General features: G+C 40.1%; 1 protein-coding gene across 11 annotated transcripts in view; it reads left to right on the top strand.

Moving 5' to 3' along the window:
* TRAK1 (trafficking kinesin protein 1) overlaps window positions 1-17,311 on the top strand; it is a 127,935-nt gene that overhangs the window by 60,282 nt on the left and 50,342 nt on the right. For 10 of the 11 annotated variants that reach the window (XR_003946079.2, XM_030239248.2, XM_018909687.3 and 7 more), the window contains exon 3: window positions 2,450-2,644. Coding sequence is in view for 9 of the 11 variants with exons in the window: in XM_018909687.3 (XP_018765232.3) it covers window positions 2,450-2,644 (195 nt within the window). In the remaining 2 variants the exon portion in view is untranslated. Of the gene's footprint in view, window positions 1-2,449; window positions 2,645-13,682; window positions 13,828-17,311 lie in introns of those variants that run through there. The other variant, XM_030239239.2, reaches the window with a different exon arrangement.

The following is a 17,311-nucleotide window of genomic DNA, read 5'->3' as shown; positions in this document are numbered from 1 at the left end:
TCTATTTTCTTGAGGTTGAGAGCAATTAGGTAGTCCAAAGATAGATGTAAAAAAGACAATTCTTTTATGTGTACATGTACACAGAAAGGTTTTTGATTGTCTAGTGGATGCCAGCAGCTGTCTTTTTGCGCTCAGATGGTTGCAGGCACTGAGATGATGCTGTCAGCCATTAAAAAGATAGCCAGGGAAAAAGAAAGTTTGTAGTTACAGGCTGGCTGTCATCTTTCAAAGCTTGGGGAGCAGATCTTGTTTCTCTGTGTAAGCCAGTAATCTCTCTGAGAAGGTTGCAAGGACCTCTTAAAATGATGTGTGCAGGCTGATTCTCGCATTGCTCAGAGCTCTATAAAAACAGAGGCACATGTGGGCATCTAACTGCAGGGAGGCTTGGAAGACACTCATATATGCACAACAGCTAGCAGAGCAGTGTGGATGAAGGCAGAGGAGAATAGCTCCTGATAGGTAATAGCAGACTCCTTGAACCATAAAGTACAACTTTCTCAAGTGGTTTATAGTTCTAATTATCAAGGTTTTGTAAAGTACGTAGGCAGGAGATTGACAGTATGAGTTCATCTTGGTATTCTCTCCCCTGTTGTCTGATAAAAAAGTAATGTTCTTACAATTTTTAGTGCTGGGATGCTTTTGGCAATGTAATTTCTGGCTTAGAAAGGTGAAAACCAGGTAATTAATGATGTATAGAGAAGTTTGTGTTACTTCCCTATTCTCTCCTTCCTCCCCTTCTTTGGCAGAGGGGAGCTCCACTACATTATGGTAGAATTGCAGGTCTACCTCAATCCAGCAAGAATGTTTCTCTTACTGGCATCCTTGTCAGGAAGCAGCAAGAGCAGGGCTGCCTGATAGGCAGCTGACAGGATGGGAAGGGCACAATCCTTGTTGGCACAGCCCAGTCCCTTTGTTCCCAAGCAGAACAAAGGTGCTGGCAGCAACGGTTCAAATTGACTGTCCAGGGGTCGATCATCAGACAAATGCCAGCAATCCAGGAAGCCTGGACAATGAGTCAGTGTCAGCAGGGAGCAGAGCTGGGCACAGGCATGCTCACAGCACTGCACTGGGCAGGACCAGGGGCTGCCGTGTACATGGGGCTTCTGGCAAAATGTGCTGGCTGGGGACCATAGTGAGCCTGGTCATGGCAGTGTAAAGGTACATGGGAGCACTCAGGGTCTTGACAATGTTTGCTGTTTACTCTGGAGTGAATCTCAGCAAGAGTTGCAAGAGCTATAACACTGGTTAAAGTGGAAGCTCTGGTGTATTGCTCTTCCAAAAAAGGCTTAGATAGCTCTTCCTTACTTTGTGTGTGGGGGTAGGGGTTGTGCTGGACAGTGGTGTTCTCTCTCTGTACTGATGTGGAAATGGAAAATGTGCAGATTGATGCAGTAAGTATTTACTGAAAATATACCATGGGTTGGTAAGTTTCTTAATAAATATTTAGCATGACATTGTATTTATTGGTATATGATAATTTAAGTTATGTATTTAGAACTACTGTGACTGTTTTGATTATTGACACACTCTCAATGCAATACAATACAATATAATATAATATGTTAGAAGGTGCCTCAGGAGATAATCCATTCTGACTGCTCCTAAAGGCAGGTCTTTTAGAGTAAATGCTGATGGCATTGTTTACTTCTAGTCTACCTGTGCCCCTTTTTGACCCTCCTCAAGGTAAAAAACTTTCTACTGTGAATTGGGTTTTTTTGTGTTAAAACTTCTCAGCTACCTCTTGGCCTAAATTTAAAGTTCTGATTTAAATTTAGGCCAAGTTCTGATTTGTAACATTTTTGCAGTTGTTGTTGTTGGCTGTTGGTATCCATTTTTAGAACTGTGTGCAAACTTGATTTGTTTGTGAGCATGAGGGGCCGCAGCACAGAATGTAAGTCAAGATAGTGTCAAAAGGTGCCCTGGAAGTTCCTGTAATCATCTTTACCAGTATGTCTTAGGTGTGAACTGTGACACTGCTTGCTATTGCAGTCCTGGATTTCTGCTTCTTGAGAAAAATCTGCCAGCAGCAAAGGCAAAAAAATAAAGTGGTACTAAATTGTAGTAGTAGGAGATATGTAAGGCTTGCAAGTAAAAAATGACCTGTGAAGTAGAACATCAAAAATGTATATTCCTCTGTGCACTAATGCTTTCTTCATACTCCAGTTGAAACCGGCTCTCTATTCCCCACCCTAGCCCACTTAGTCTTCAATAAATGTCCCTGCTTCTAGAGGTGAAGATTTTGTCACGAAGAGAGTATGCCCTTGTATTACTAGTAAATCTGATATTTTGGGATAATTTGTGCCAGGCATATCGTCTAAACTTATTTGTATTGAGCTGTTCTTTACATGCAGCAAAATCTTGTTGATGTCAAAACAAACTGAAGTTTTTGAAAGCTTGTATGGATAGTACTCAAGGTGACTAACAGAGATTGTTCTCTTTCCCTTAACAGATGTGTGCAATAGTACCAATCTTCCTGAAGTTGAAATCATCAGTCTCCTGGAAGAGCAGCTGCCTCATTACAAGTTAAGAGCAGATACAATCTACGGTTATGACCACGACGACTGGCTTCACACACCTCTCATTTCCCCTGATGCGAATATTGACTTAACAACTGAGCAAATAGAAGAGACCTTGAAATACTTCCGTAAGTCAAACACTCAGAAATTGTACTGAGAGACAAATAAAATGGTGCTATTTTTGTTACCTTCTTTGAAGTATCTGTGCAATTCTTTGAAAACTGTGGAGAGCAAGACAACTGTTTGTGATTTACTGTTTTGGTCTCCAAGATTGTGGTAGACAGAAAACGAAGGGAACATTTAATCAAGAACAGCCATTGCATTTGTGATTTCTGCATGCACCTTTCCACATTATCAAATACTGGGGAAACTGAAATACTTCTTTTTGTTTGTGATCTCTGTCAAAAAGACTGAAGTTTCTGTATCTATGCAGTTTAGAAAGCTTGGACCTCTTTCCATATCCACTTTTTTTACTGTGTTTTCTGACACATTTCCCTGTTGTCAGGTGGCATTATGTGCCAGCATCACAGAATGACATGAAATCATTTTGCTGCAACTTAAGCTTCTAGAAAAGCCTTGTGAAGAACCAAACTCTGACCATCTGGTTGAGATGGTTTGTCCCTTCAGCCGTTCTTCTGTTCATATTCATACTATCAGAAAAAAACATATTTGTGTCTAGAGGTAGTGTGAGTACAGTTGTGACCTTTGTTGTTATTCATTCCTTTGTTTGAGCCTGTAGATACTTTATCATGGTGAATGGATTCATGTATCTGGTTTCTCCCACTGTGGATATTGACTTAGATGTGCAATTAGAGAAGACTTCTGTGATTCATCTCCATGACTGCTATGGTAAAGCAGTAGCAGTGGATTTACATGGCTTATAGTAGTAGGTAGGTTAGGTAGACTTACTGAGGAACTCTAGAGCTTCAGGAGAAATGAGTTACAGGGTTACAGGCTCAGCACCTGGGCTTCATTGCATTTTGAAGCAGCTGAACAATCTCTTTGTAAGGAGCAAAGCTGGTAAAGAAAAGCATGAATAATGTGAAGAACTGAGTTTCTGATGTTCATGCTTCATTTAAAGGCTTGAAGTATTTTAGTAAAAAACTTACATATGCTTTCCACCTACCCCAAATCACACCAAAACAGTGGGAAGGGTGGGGAGACAAGCTGAAGCTGATCTGTGGAATCAAGTGTACTACTGCTGGTTTTGTAGCAGCCTATTAATTAGTGCTGTTACAGTGATGGCAGAAGCTGGCTTAAATAAATATTTTGAAATGTAATGTTTCCAAGGTCTTTAGTAACCTGATTAGGCCTGTCTCACAAGTAAAATTGTCTGCGTGGGTGGACTGTTGCAATAACCATGGGAAAATGTTTTGCTAGTGGGACAAGGAACTCAGAAATCCCCATGGCAGTGTCCTTCTACCAACTGAGGTGATGGGAGGTGTGTGACTGCTGGGGATGGATACAAAACACGACACGTGCGGAGAATGAATTGAGAGAAGGACTTGGGAGTGTTGGTTGACAGCTCAGCCTGATCCAGAAATGTACACTTGTAGCCAAGAAAGCCAAATGTCTCCTGGGCTGCATCGAAAGAAGTGTAGTCAGCAAGTCCAGGGAGGTCAAGGGTGCTGATTCTTCCCATCTACTCTGTCCTTGTGAGACTCCTACCTGGAGTATGTGTCCCGCTTTGGAGCCTCCAATGTAAGAAGGATGTGGACCTGTTGGAGCGAGTTCAGAGGGACACGAAGATGATCAGAGGGCTGGAGCACCTCTGCTCTAAAGACAAGCCAACAGAGTTGGAGTTGTTCAGCCTGGAGAAGAGAATGCTTTGGGTAGACTTCAGTACTTTCAGTACCTAAAGGGGGATACAGAAAAGCAAGAGAGGGACTTTTATGCAGGCCCTGTAGTGATAGGACAAGGCATGATGACTTTAAACTGATAGAGTGTCAGTTTAAATTATTTATATGGAAGAAATTCTTTACTGTGAGGGTGGTGAGGCACTGGAACAGCTTGCCCAAAGAAATTGTGGATGTCCCATCCCTAGAAATTACCAAGGTGAGGTTGAATGCAGCTTTGAGCAGCCCAGTCAAGTTGAAGGTTCCCTGCCTATGGCAAGGTGTTTGTAATTAGGTGACTTCTGAAGGTCCCTTCCAACCCAAACCCTTCTATTACTCTCTGAAAAGGAAGCTGCGAACAACAGAGAAATTGGATAGCACAGCTGCCTGAAATGTAAATACTTAACAATTTTATCTAGCTTTTAGCTTTCAAGCATAATGACTGCAACTTTACCATGTTGTTGTGGTTTTAGATTTCTTCCAATCAACTGGCTTGAATGAAAAAAAAATGAGTATAATTCCTGCCACAGTGTTTCTGCTTTTATTAGGAAATAACTGCTTGAAAAAGAGGAAGCAAGCAAAGAGATTTTCGATAAATAAATGTTTATTTCTCACTTCTTACAGGCAGACACTTGCATATAGTTAGTAGTTCAGGAAGTTTAAGCAAATTCGGGTCAAGCCTTACTCTAATTCCAATGCAACTGACATCTGACTTTACCCTTGTTCAGTTACTCTGAACAAGTCATAGACTTGAAAGTAAAAAAACTATTTTAAGTAAGATGGCAGAAAGGTTCTGTGAATTGCCACCACCACTTTGGGGAGTGTTCCAGGTGAATTGCCACCACAACTTTGGAGAGTGTTCCAGGGTGTGACTGCTTGCACAATTTTCAGTGCTGCAATTAAGCTACTTCTGTTTTACCTGTTTAGTTTGTTTCAAAAACCTCGATGAGGGTGTTCACAAGTACTGTAGCTTGTCTCTTCAGAAGTTTGATTTTTCAATGACTTACGGAAATTTCCTTGCAGTTGTTTTTGTGTTGAAATTGATGGTGGTTATAAGCTGTTGGTGGAAATGTGATGAGTTTCACTCTGTGTTGATCCATATAGCAGAAGAATCAGCAACAACCCTTAGGCATACTGTTGTGGCTTGTTAGAGAAGATTTTTCTTTCTTCCTGTGGCTTTTTTGAGATCCTCAGTCCAATTCACAACCAGAAAGGCTCAGAATCAGTAAGAATCTTCTGGGCCACGTAAGAAAAGAGGGTGGACATAAGGCTACATAGCTCTCATTTTAAATAAATTTTTGAAGATACTGGTAGAGAAATGAACAGTCAAATATCCAAGCATTTTAATTTATTCAGTGCTTTTTGTGGGGATTTAAGCTATAACACAGGATAGGTGACGTAGAGAATTAGTTCTTAAAATTTTTTTTCCATTGGGTAAGAAGACAATTGGGAAGAACTGAATAGTATTAGGCCTGCAACTGTTCTTTCACATTCTGGAACACCAAAGCACATCTTTGCTATTATTTCCTTCAGATGGAAGTCTGAGCCAGTTTTTGCCAAATGAATAAAAGAAAACTGTTCTTATCCTAAAGCATAATCACGTAAATTCAATGTCATCTGACCAGTCTCATTGAAGCAGAGTGTCTTTTAAGTAAGCCTAAATGCAAGTATGGTACAGCAAAATGACATTCCATCTCCCTGGCCCCAGATTAGGGGCAGTCAAGCTCACTTTTAGCTGGGGGCTGTGGGGAGGTCTGTGTGAGAGCCAGGCCTAGAGCACAGCTCTCTGTGAGCACAGCTACCAGAGGCAGTGAGCAGGCACAGCAATCTGAGTTTTTCCTTGGCAACTTAGGGAGACTTGGGCCAATCTGGGAACTCTCTGAGAAACTGGGTACCCGCTGCTGCGTGTAAGGTGAAGGTGAGGTGAGCCACAGGCATGTGGGCCTCAGGAAGTCCTAGTGGCTTCTTAGAAGCTCTCAGCTGCTCTTGACCCAAGGGTATCCCTCACCTTCTTTGGAGCTTCTGCTCCTTAGGGATGGTCAGATACAGCCAACAGATGCAGTAGTTTCTCTGGAAAGGTGCAAAGAAGGAATCTTCATCTGAGTTCAGAATAACCTGTCTTCAGATGTGGTGGCAGTGCATTCTCCAGGTTTTGGAGTACCTGTCTCTCAGAGCAGAGACTTGAGCCCAGACAGAGCTTCAGACTGGGAAGGCCAGTTGGGACTCCAACATTCAGGTTGCTGGAAGTGCCCAGAGCTGCTCCCTGACCTGAGGTGTAGAGAGAGATGGCCTCCTTTCATGCAGGAGGTGTGCTGCTGTGGAAGAGCTGTCACCAGGTGGAGAAGATGAGAGGAAGTCAGCAGGCTGTGCAGCATCAGGGAGGGTGGGACACAGGGTGTCAGCCATGCCTCAGAGGCATGGTTGAGACACCAAAGGATTGTGCTCCCCTTCAGAGGGACCTTTACAGGCTGGAGTCATGAGTTTAGAGCAGCCTTGTGCTGTTCAGCAGAGGGAAATGCAGAGTCCTGCAGCTGGGAGGAACAACCGCATGCACTAGTAGATGCTGGGGTCCAGCTGTTGGAATGCAACCTTGCAGAAAAGGACCTGGGGCATCCTGGTGGGCACCAAGGTGGACATGAGCCAGAAATATGCCTCTGCTGAAAAGCAGACTAATGGTATCCTGAGCTGTATTAGGAAGAGTGGTGACAGCAGTTTGAAGGTGTTGTACTTGATGTTGATCAGGCCACACCTGGAGTGCTTGGTCCTGTTCTGGGCTTCCTTATTCTATATTCCTTCAGTGTAATGCATTCCTTTCCCCTCCCAGGAAGCTGTAATCATGTTTCTCAGTGGGTTTTTTGCCTTGTTAGGAAAATAGGTCATAACCGTGCAGCTGTAATATTTTTGTCTAGCCAATCAAGCATGGTATTAAGCTCAACCTCATTTTACAAATGTTTTTGCTGTCCCCATGAAAAATATAACAAAAAAAAAAAGAAAAGGAGGAGATTGTAATGTACATTATTTCCAGCTGGTGAACAGTTTGCAAATTTTGTTTCTTTAAAGCTTTATTCTCAATATTCTGAATTGTTGATAGGGTTATATTCTCTTAAATGGCTCTTGCTATTATGGTCTTACTTACAATGTTTAAGTGTGCTCAGTGATACCTTAATTGAACTACACAGCTGGTTTTGCAGGAAGGTTGCTGAAGACATCAATTTTGATTTTATACAAATGCAAAAATAGTGCTCAGTAATTATCTGGGGGAAGGGAGAAATAATCCTTTCATGTGGAAAATAGCTTTTTGTCATTAAGTACTTAATTTCATCCAACTGCCCCGTCTCATGTTAAATAATTTTGTTTCAGTGGGAGAGCAGTTTGACTCTGCTGCATTAGAAGAGTCTTTTCCTTATATCAGGTGAGGTCAGTGTGCCCTTAGGGTGTGAAGCCACAAGCTCTGTCCCATCTGGAGGAAACACTTGTGCTATTTTGAAGCCCTGGATAGTCATCCTGGTCTGATGAAGAAGAGTCAATCAAATCTGAAGCACCCATTTTTCGAAATACCAATTCTGAAAGCTGCTGGTAATAATGCCCTCAGTGCTCTAGATTTTACTCTGGGTTCTACTTTTTCCAGGTAAAGCAAGACTTCTTGCTAAGTAAAAGACTACACTGGAAGAGATCACTGTTGTAAATTGCAGAGTTGTTTGTCCTTAGTAAAAGTGTAGTTATAGGATTACTCCTATTCAGTGTTCTTTTAGAAGGTGAAAACACCAGTAACTCTTCACTTCAGGAAATGATTTCAGTTTAGAAATAAGTGTGACAGCCCATCCTTGAAAATCAGTTGGTCTTTGCAAACTGACAAAGCAGGCATATTTAAAAGTATGTATTGTGGCAAAGCTTGACTATGATTAATATGCATTACATAGTGGTGGCCTGTACAGCTACTGCTCTGTTAAAAAAAAACTCGAGATGATGTTAATGGGATGGGCCACTTTATCCTGAGTGGTGGTGACTGTACTGGTGACTGTAGAAGATGATGATGTGATATGGTGTTGAATTATCCGAACCATCCTGAGCCTGTAGCCAAGAGAAGAAATGTGACCCAGAGGTAATCAAATGGGAGGTCATCCATTGCAGCTTTCTTGGAAATACTCCATCCTACTCAAGTGTTCAGTTTCAAAAAGCATCCTTACAGAACTGTAAAAGGTTTGGAGAAAAAAAATCTGAGAATGACTAAGCATGCAAACACAGGATTTATAGTGGCATGCGATGTAATGACATTCTTTTAAGACTTTATTTGTCAGCAGAGATGACTTGCTGTTGCTTTGCACCTCAGCAGTGCAGTGCACTACAGTCTTGAGTGTGCTGCTGGGGTAGATAAAAGTGCCTTTGTCAAAAATTCTCTTCAAACAAAGGGAAAGGTTTGTGTAGTTTTTATAACCTGGGTAATTTAGGCACATCAGTTTAATGTTGACCTACAGCTTGGATTTATTTCAGCAAAAAGGAAGGAGAGGGCTCTTGAGCTTTTCCAGCCACCTTTTCTTGCTATTGAAACCCCTTTGTAACCACAAACTTAAGGAATGCTTAGTCTAGCTGTTTGCAGTTGGCTACCAGAATTCTTTATCAATCTGTGTGCTTTGCCCTGTAGAGAATAGATAAAGGGAGGGGTTTGTTTAGTTAGAAGTAAACATTAAAAAATAGAACACAATTTATCAGCTGAAAGTGAATGCCAAACAAATGTGAATAACTATATTAAGATTTGGAATAGGAAAGTGCAGCTTCCTTACAGTCACAGACTTATTACCCTAAATCTTTTTTCAGCCCCATTGTATATGAACTTTTAGGTGATTAAAACAGTAATCCCCAAGCAAATGTAGTGTTGTGATATGGAGATTGGAATACACAGAGGTTCAAAGTTTGTAGAATCAGTCCACCTGAAAAATGTACTGTTCTGAATAGTTTACTGTGAAATGTATCTGATACACACCTGTAGGAAGGAAAAGTAGGGCTGCAAAGGTTGAAAGTAGGTTCTGTAAGAGTGCAGCTGCTTTGTCGGCTTGGTCACAAATTCCCATTCAACTTGACAACCTTTCCAGCTTTGTAGAGAGCAGTTCCTCATGTAATTGAAGAGATGCTTGGGAGTGGATACCTGGATATATAGTATTCCATCTGCCCAGGGTTTCTGTCTTCATGCTGGGGAGATAACACACTTATTCCATATTTTCAAGTCTCTTGAGGAGTTCTAAAATCATTTGGCCACCTAAGTGATTTTTCTCCACAGAAAAGTAATGCCTTTCTGAATTGCACCAGTATGCTTCCAATCAGATCTGTAAAAAATATCAATAAAACAAACAAACAAAAAAGCTCTAAGCCCCTACCTTGAACTATTTTTATCCTGTCTCATTGAAAGGGAGTGTGTGCTGTGGGAAGGACAGATAGAGGAAAATTCTAGCATGTTGAAGATTTCCTTTGTTTAAAATGTCAGCAAATAAAAAAAGGAGATTGTCCCTGCAGCAATTTAAGGTGGTAGCAAGTGTTAATTCTTTCTATTTTGAATGCTTATTAATAATATTAACCAGACTGAAAATACCTTTTGGACAAAAATAATACAAGTGGAACAAATAGATTATATGCAGAGCAATTGAGTTGATGTTGCCATAGGAACCTTTCTTTTTCTCTGGCAGTATTTTAATAGTGTAGCCTTAATTGCATTTAATAGCATGTACAGCTTTTTCCTTGTGTGTATGCATAACTGAAACTCTGCAAGACTCAAAGCTACTGCAGTGATAATTTCTTATACCAGGAAGGTTGAATACTGATACGGTCAAGAAACCAAAGCACTTTCCTCTGCATAGCTTGACTAGGCCTTACCTATTTCTGTTACAGTAAAGCAAAGTGGTACCAGTTGGGGAGTAGAATAAGTAATAACCGAGAAGAGGGTGAACTTAATAGATACTTGCAAAATCATAAGCGATTGAAAGGGAGAGATGGACTGAGCGTTCAGATTTCCACAGCTAGAAGCATCAAATTCGGTTTGTAAATGTGAGTTACAAAGCAAAAGGTGAGGGGTTTGTGTATCTGAGCAGTAGATGTGTGGAACTCTTTGCAAGAGGATGTTGGAGATACTAAAAATGTATGTGGGCTCAAGAACAGAGAGGATAAGTCATTCAAGAATTGCTAAAAGTAGCAGTAGCTGTATCTGTCTCAGGCTGTCTCTGAAGATGAAGAAATTAGAGTATGGGAGGGCAGTTGTGGGAAATGTTGGGCAGTTTTCTATTGCCTGCTCATGGCTATTCTTGAGGACGGAGCCTTTGGCTAGACCGACACCAAAGACTTCCCTGGTCGGACCCAATATGGCCTCCTACCTTAATCTACTGGGATATATTAAGTCACAATCTATCCCAGTGCTTCTGCTGATGTTTGCAAAGAATTAGCATTTCCTAAAAGAGTGGGAGAAATGGGTGAAGACTATGTGAACAAAATTATGAACAAAATGTATGTCAGTCCACTTGGTATCTGTACCTGCACATATTCAGACATGGTTTTTGAATTGCTGTATTCCATGATTTAATGCCATCTCTTCCTCAGATGGGTTCTCTCCTAATGGCTTAAACACAATTTTATTGGGGGCTGCAAAAGTATTTTCTTCCATTTCCAAAACACTGAACACAAGCATAAAGTTATTCTGGATGATGACCTTCAGCATTTTTAGGAATAGAGTACTGAAAATTTGGCCTAACCTCCTGTCTCCAGCTTTGAAACTTGGATGCTTGGGAAAAAAAAAAAAGAGGGGGAAGTGTTTCATGGAGAGGGCAAAAAGTAGGAACAGATTAGCTTCTTTGTTTTTTTTTTTTTTTTTTTTATTTCAAGGAGAAATTTATTGCTGTCCTGATTTTGCTGGTTCTTTCTTTTTTTTCGTTTGGCATTTCTCAACATCAGGATGCAGAACGGGTTCTATTATATCGGACCAGAATAGTGTAACAAAGCAGTAACATAGTTTAATTTTCCATGGAGAAGTCAGGCTTTTATCAAAATGTGTGGAGGGTAGTAGTAATGGACTAGATTTTCATTATTAATGTACCACATGTCCCCAGTGAATTGCAGCAGCGTGATGCTGTTGTTCTGTGAGCAGTAGCAATGGGTTGTATCATCTTTCTTAGCAACGATTTTTGTTTCCAGTATGGAGGACTCCTTCTAGCCTGCAAAGCCAGAAGCAGCAAAATGCGTTTTCTTCATCTCTGCATCGCTTTTGGAGCCAGCTCGTCTCCATGGCAACACATTAGCCTGAAAGAGATGTGGAGACTGGGGAGGATAGGAATGAGTTAGAAGCAGCCGGGCGGTGGTGTGTGTCCCAACGTCAGCGCATCAGCCTTTTGATAGGAGGATTTTGTTAACACCCATCCAAGGCTCCTATGCAGAGCTTCTTTATTAGAGGAGCTGCCAGGGCATCTGCTTCCTTTCTGCATCCTTTTTATTTTTTTTTTCCTTCCAAATACACCCTCCACACCCCCTCTCTTTTATTTTAGTTGTGGTCTCAGTGAAGATGTGCAGCTCATTTTCAGCTTCCCGTGAGCTGCCTTGTGCTCTGGCATTTTGCAAAGGCAGGAAGGCATGGCTGCATTTCACTTGACCTTAGCAGCGAAGTGAAATCTCCTGTATGTCACTGAAGGATACTGACTATGCAGAAATTTATTGAAGCAGATTATTATGAACTGGACTGGTATTATGAAGAATGCACGGATGGTAAATATATCTTTCTAGTCTCTTGTTGCAGAATTTGGAGCTTGTAAGACCGGAGCATCAGTATTCAATGGTTTTAGAAAGGAAATACCCAGAAAAAGGCAACACCCAGGTGTAGCAGAGATGCCTGCCTCTTTTGCACCTACCTCTTTTGCCTACCTCTTTTGCACCTTGGAATTTTTTTGTGAGTGTGCTGTAAGAGACTGCTGTATAGCTTTTTCCTATCTGAAGGGAGTGGCAGAGCAACATATGCTGTGTGTAAGCTGTCTTTGGGCAGGGGAAAGAGTATTCGAAAAGCTAACTGTATCTATAATAATTGAGGTGAATTTAAATATACTGATGGTAATATTGAATATTGGTCCAAGTGTGAAGTCTGTGTTTTTTCAGCATTACCAATATCCTGTAATATGTATGTATTTGATGTGTTAGTAGGCAGTCCGTGTTTTCTCTCTGGTTATTTGTCCGTGAAAGACATTAAAAATGTATATTTTTAAAAGTGAGCAGGTTAACTTTTTGAATTGGAAGAATTACAAACTCTGGCAAGCATTATCTTTTGTGCTATTTGCAATTTTTATGTAATGTTTGCTAGGGTGATTATTTCTGTATCAGGACACTGAATATTTTCACCAGGCTTCTGATAGAAGGCACACAAGAAAGGGTAAGGAATTGCTAAAACTGTATTCTCTGCAGCAAGAAAAAAATCAAGATCCCTTGTTGCTGACACTCTGAAGCAAGATGCAGCCTTTGGGAATGCAGAAGTTTTACGTGAATTTTATTCTGGCTGGAGAGCTTAGCTTAAACAAGGCAAGTCCAAGATGACAGTGAAGCAAAGCACAGAAAGCAGGAAGGAGCGTAGGCCCAGGGGATAATGTACATTTGTAATACACAGAGATATTTCTATTGTAGTGCTCTGCAATATCAGAGGGAATGTGAAGCATATAGATAAGAGTGACAAAATTGGAATGGTTTTTTATGGTTCTTTTGAGTGTCGTGTGCCTCCATTTTGAAACTGAATGCTGCTTCAGAAGCCTGTTACACTTGAACTTCTATTATGTTTAATTGACTACTCCTGTCCAGGTGTTTAAAGAAAGAGGTGCATATTTATTTGAGAGATCTGACCACTTTAAGTTGAGTTGAATCCATTATGTAACATTTATCCTCTCAGTTTAACCCTAGTAAATACTGTAGCATCTGATTAATCTGCATGATGTAACAGCCTGAGTTGGCCTGCTTTTAGAAGCTTAAGAAACAGACCAGTTGTATGGTCTGTAGAAGCTGTAGCTTTCCCCAGGTTAAAGCTCCTACAGGTAGCTTTTTTTTTCCCCCCCAGTTGTTCATTTTTATGATCTTTTGTCTGTCTGGTCTAAGTGCCATATGGAAGGGTGGTGTGCCTGAATGTCTAAGCTAAGAGCTGATCTGCTTATCCATTTTGTCTTAAGCTCTGTGCTGCACTGGAGAAACTGTGGGAGTGCCATGGTAATGGAATAAGCAACAGGTGTTGGGCAAACGTATAAATACCTTGTGGGATGAGGGCCTCAGGTGCACAGTAGTGGTTGGTCGGATTCTGGGCTTACAGGTTTTTCTGTCAGTGCTGAGCCCCTGCCCAGGATACTTCTTCCATGAGCTGAGATCTGTGGAGTCAGCTGGAGTATGTGCTGGCAGTCCGCTTAAATTATTTGGGAAGTTCTTCCTTAAGAGAAAGAGAGGTTTAATGTCTGATAGGGAAATAATCTCTCTAGCAGGTAAGGCATAATGCTTTTTTGCATTTTTCAAATTGCTGTTATTTTTTAAATTAAATTATTAGTTTTTACTTGCTGAAGGACAGTGCTGTCAGTCCTGTCTCGGCCTCTCAGGTGAACAGCAGTCTCATAGGGTTCATAGAATTTTATAGGGTTTAGCTTTCTTTTGCTCCTTAGAGTTCAGGTGTGCGAGAGAGGAAGATTTGAGAGATGCAGTGGAAGACAGTCTTTGGCCTTAGGTACTGGAATGTTCATCTGAGTTTAAAGTAGTGTTGGCATTTACCCTTGACAGACAAAGGTATTCTAATTGTGGTAGCAGACAAAAGGCATCATTATAGTAGAAAACAGAGCTTTTCCGAAAACCTGAAGCGGATGACATATTAAAAGAGATGCTGTCTCTTGATCGGCTTTTTATTTTTCTGCCATGAGTTTTTTGATACCAGAGTCATTTTCCTGAGATTCTTTTTACATTCATTATAGTGAGATAGGCAGTTGCAGCTCAGCTGACCTGTTCTGAATATCTATTTTAAGACAAATTGAGCACAGTTAGAGAGCCAATTTGTCTCCCATACATGGGCTCTCCAGAGCTCAAATGTATGTGTGCATTCACTTATGAATCCCACCCAGTTCACTCTTTGTTATAAATATTACATTGGAAGATAGTGGGTGGTACATTAAAATGAATAGGAATCTTCACAGCGTAATATCCTCCAGAATTATTTTTTGATGAAGTTGTTCATACCTTCTTTGTCAGAGCCTCTGGGACTCAGAATTCCATGACTTTATTTGGTTTCCTTTATTTAATAATTATTTTAACAGCATGTGGTTTCTTCAAAGAAAAAAAAAACAGTCTAAAACTATATCAGGATATAAAGTTTTAATGCTATTATTTAGCTTAATAGGTAAAGCAGCAACTCACTCAGATGTTGCCTCAGATGTAATGAATTTCTCTACTGACTGACAGTAATGGTGTCTTCAACTTGCATTTGGTAGTGGTGTTTTTTAATATCTTGCAAGAGAAAAAATGCTCAAAATTTACAATATATAAATCTTGACATATAATTAATTAATTCTTTTACATAAGGTACTTTACAGAGTTTATTTTTGTAGGTGGAGGTGGAAAGAAATAATACAATGTCACACTCTATTTGAATTACTGATGTTAACTAACATTGCAATAAATGGAAACTTCTATAAATAACTACTACATTATGGTTTTAAAATACATTTTCAAGTATAATATTTTATATTGACGCTTGTCACCTTACTTGGTCTTAACAAAGTGTACTGTGTAGGTGGACTGGGGAAAGAGCTTGAGTTGGAAAGTAGCTATTTTCATAGCAGACTTGGACAGAATCAGTGACAAAGAGGAAAAGCTGAAACTTTTCTACTCTTATTACAAAAGATAATAGTATAAAAGTTTAGGTTCATCTAAGTGTTTTTTATGGAAAAAAATACATTCTTAAAAATCTTGCATGCAACTTGGGTTAAACAAACTTCATACTAAACCCCCACAAACTTTTGTTTACTTGTTTACCAAACAAGTAAACAAAAAGATAAGTATATATCATAGAAATTTTTCTGAATATGCTTGTTCCTTGCCTCTCTCTTAGTACAATATTTTTCTAATGAACAATGCTTTCTACAGAAATCCAGACTGACTTAAGAGCAAATTACTTTTCTTGTGGTTTCTTCCACTACTTTGTGTACTTCCACTACATAACAATGCATGAGTTCAGTTACCTACAATTCCAGATGACTTTGTGAATGTGCAGTTGGATCTTTCCTCCTCCTTTCGTGGCCCTGAGTTTTTGCAATTTCTTGTAGAGGAAATGGTGTCTTTCCCTTTTTTGCCTTGGCAGACCCATGGTATGCCTGGTTTGTTACACATGCTGAACCTCCTAAACACTTTTATGTTTGCCTGAGCCACTCCATCTTGTTCCAGCATCCCTTCCTGTGTTTTCTTCCCACTCACACTGAAATGTTTTTGCCACATGTTATGTTTGCAGTTATTGTTTAGAGCATCTCTTCTCTATTCTGTTTTCCACTCCACTGATATAATTATCAGCGAGCTCTGACTTTCTTTTAACAATAGTAGGCAATGTTATCTTGTTCTGCTTGATCTCTTAGGAGTGATTACTTATTGTTGCCTTGCTTATGTTAGTGTGGTGACCCATCATCTCACTCATACGTTGGCCTCTTTTGTGTCCATCCCTGTGGACAGAGTAACCCTGGTGTTACTCTGAATCTCAGTGGATGCTGGCACTGGATATACCTTGCTTATATTCATGGAATCGTTGATACCATTTTCCTGGTTTTCTGCTTTTTGCTCTGCCACTTCTTTCTCTTTACTCCTTCATTGACTCCCGGTTCTTCATCAAGTCACATAAGCCACATAAGGCAACACACATTGCAGCATAGAGATATTTTTTTTTGTTTTATTCTGTTCAACTGCTAAGTATCTAGATAAGTGTTTTCCCTTTCATTCCATTTCTTTCCCTTTCTGCAAGAGTAACATGCTGTCCTTTTGGTTGAGTGACAGAAGATATTTTGTGTGGGATTTTGAAAGAGTGGGAAACATGAAACCTGTAAAAAATTGAACAAAGTAACTTTGCTTGACTGTACATATTAACAGAAAGCACACATTCAATAACCAATTTATCTCCCTCCCTGAAGAGCCCACCCCAAAATACCCACATTTCTTCATAAGCATATTTAAATCCAAGTGCTGCCATTTCATCTGCTGTTTTTAGACTTACAGAGAATCGCTTTGTTCTAGATGGAGCATTGTTAGTAAAAGTTAATTGTGCAGAAGTTAGATATTTTTATTGATAAAGAAAAGTTAACATTGTTTGAATGCATTGGAGTTCCTTAGAAATAATGAGTCAGGATATGAGGGTTTGTTTGTATTGCTACCAGCCTCACCCTTCTTCAAACTAGATCCTGGTTTGTGTGTTTCCTGTTTCATGGCAGAGCTGCTGAATAGACTCGGTCCCTCAGTGCAGCTGTTGTACTGGGAGTGTGCTTGGAGCACTGCAGCCCCCTTAACAAGCTTCCTGACAGGAGGTAAAGCCTCCTCATTCAGAGTGGGGATTGCACCAAATACATCAAATTTACTTCCCAGTGACAACCCATTAAAAAGAATCTTCATTCTAATATCCTCCCTAAGTCCCTGAGTATGTGGTTACAGGAAATATTAAAAATGTCTTTTGAATCTTTCCAGTTTAGATTGTGTATTATCAGAATGAAATACAACATAGCTGCTTTTTTTTTTCTTTCTTTTTTTTTTTTTTTAATCCATAGCTGCTTATTGTTTGGTGTTGGTTGGAAACCTGGCTCATTATCTTTAGCAAGTAAATGTTCCTGTACTGCTAAGAGAATGTAATGCAGAATATATAAAAAATGTGTTGGTAGTGTGAGGGTGAGGCATACATTCCTTCTCCACCCATTATAAATTTGCTCCAGCATTTATCGTGTGCTGATATCA

Source organism: Serinus canaria, chromosome 2 (assembly GCF_022539315.1).
Source record: "Serinus canaria isolate serCan28SL12 chromosome 2, serCan2020, whole genome shotgun sequence".
In the NCBI taxonomy this organism is placed as follows: Eukaryota; Metazoa; Chordata; class Aves; order Passeriformes; family Fringillidae; genus Serinus; species Serinus canaria.
Note: the sequence above shows the minus strand (reverse complement) of the source record. Positions and strands in the feature narration are given on the sequence as shown.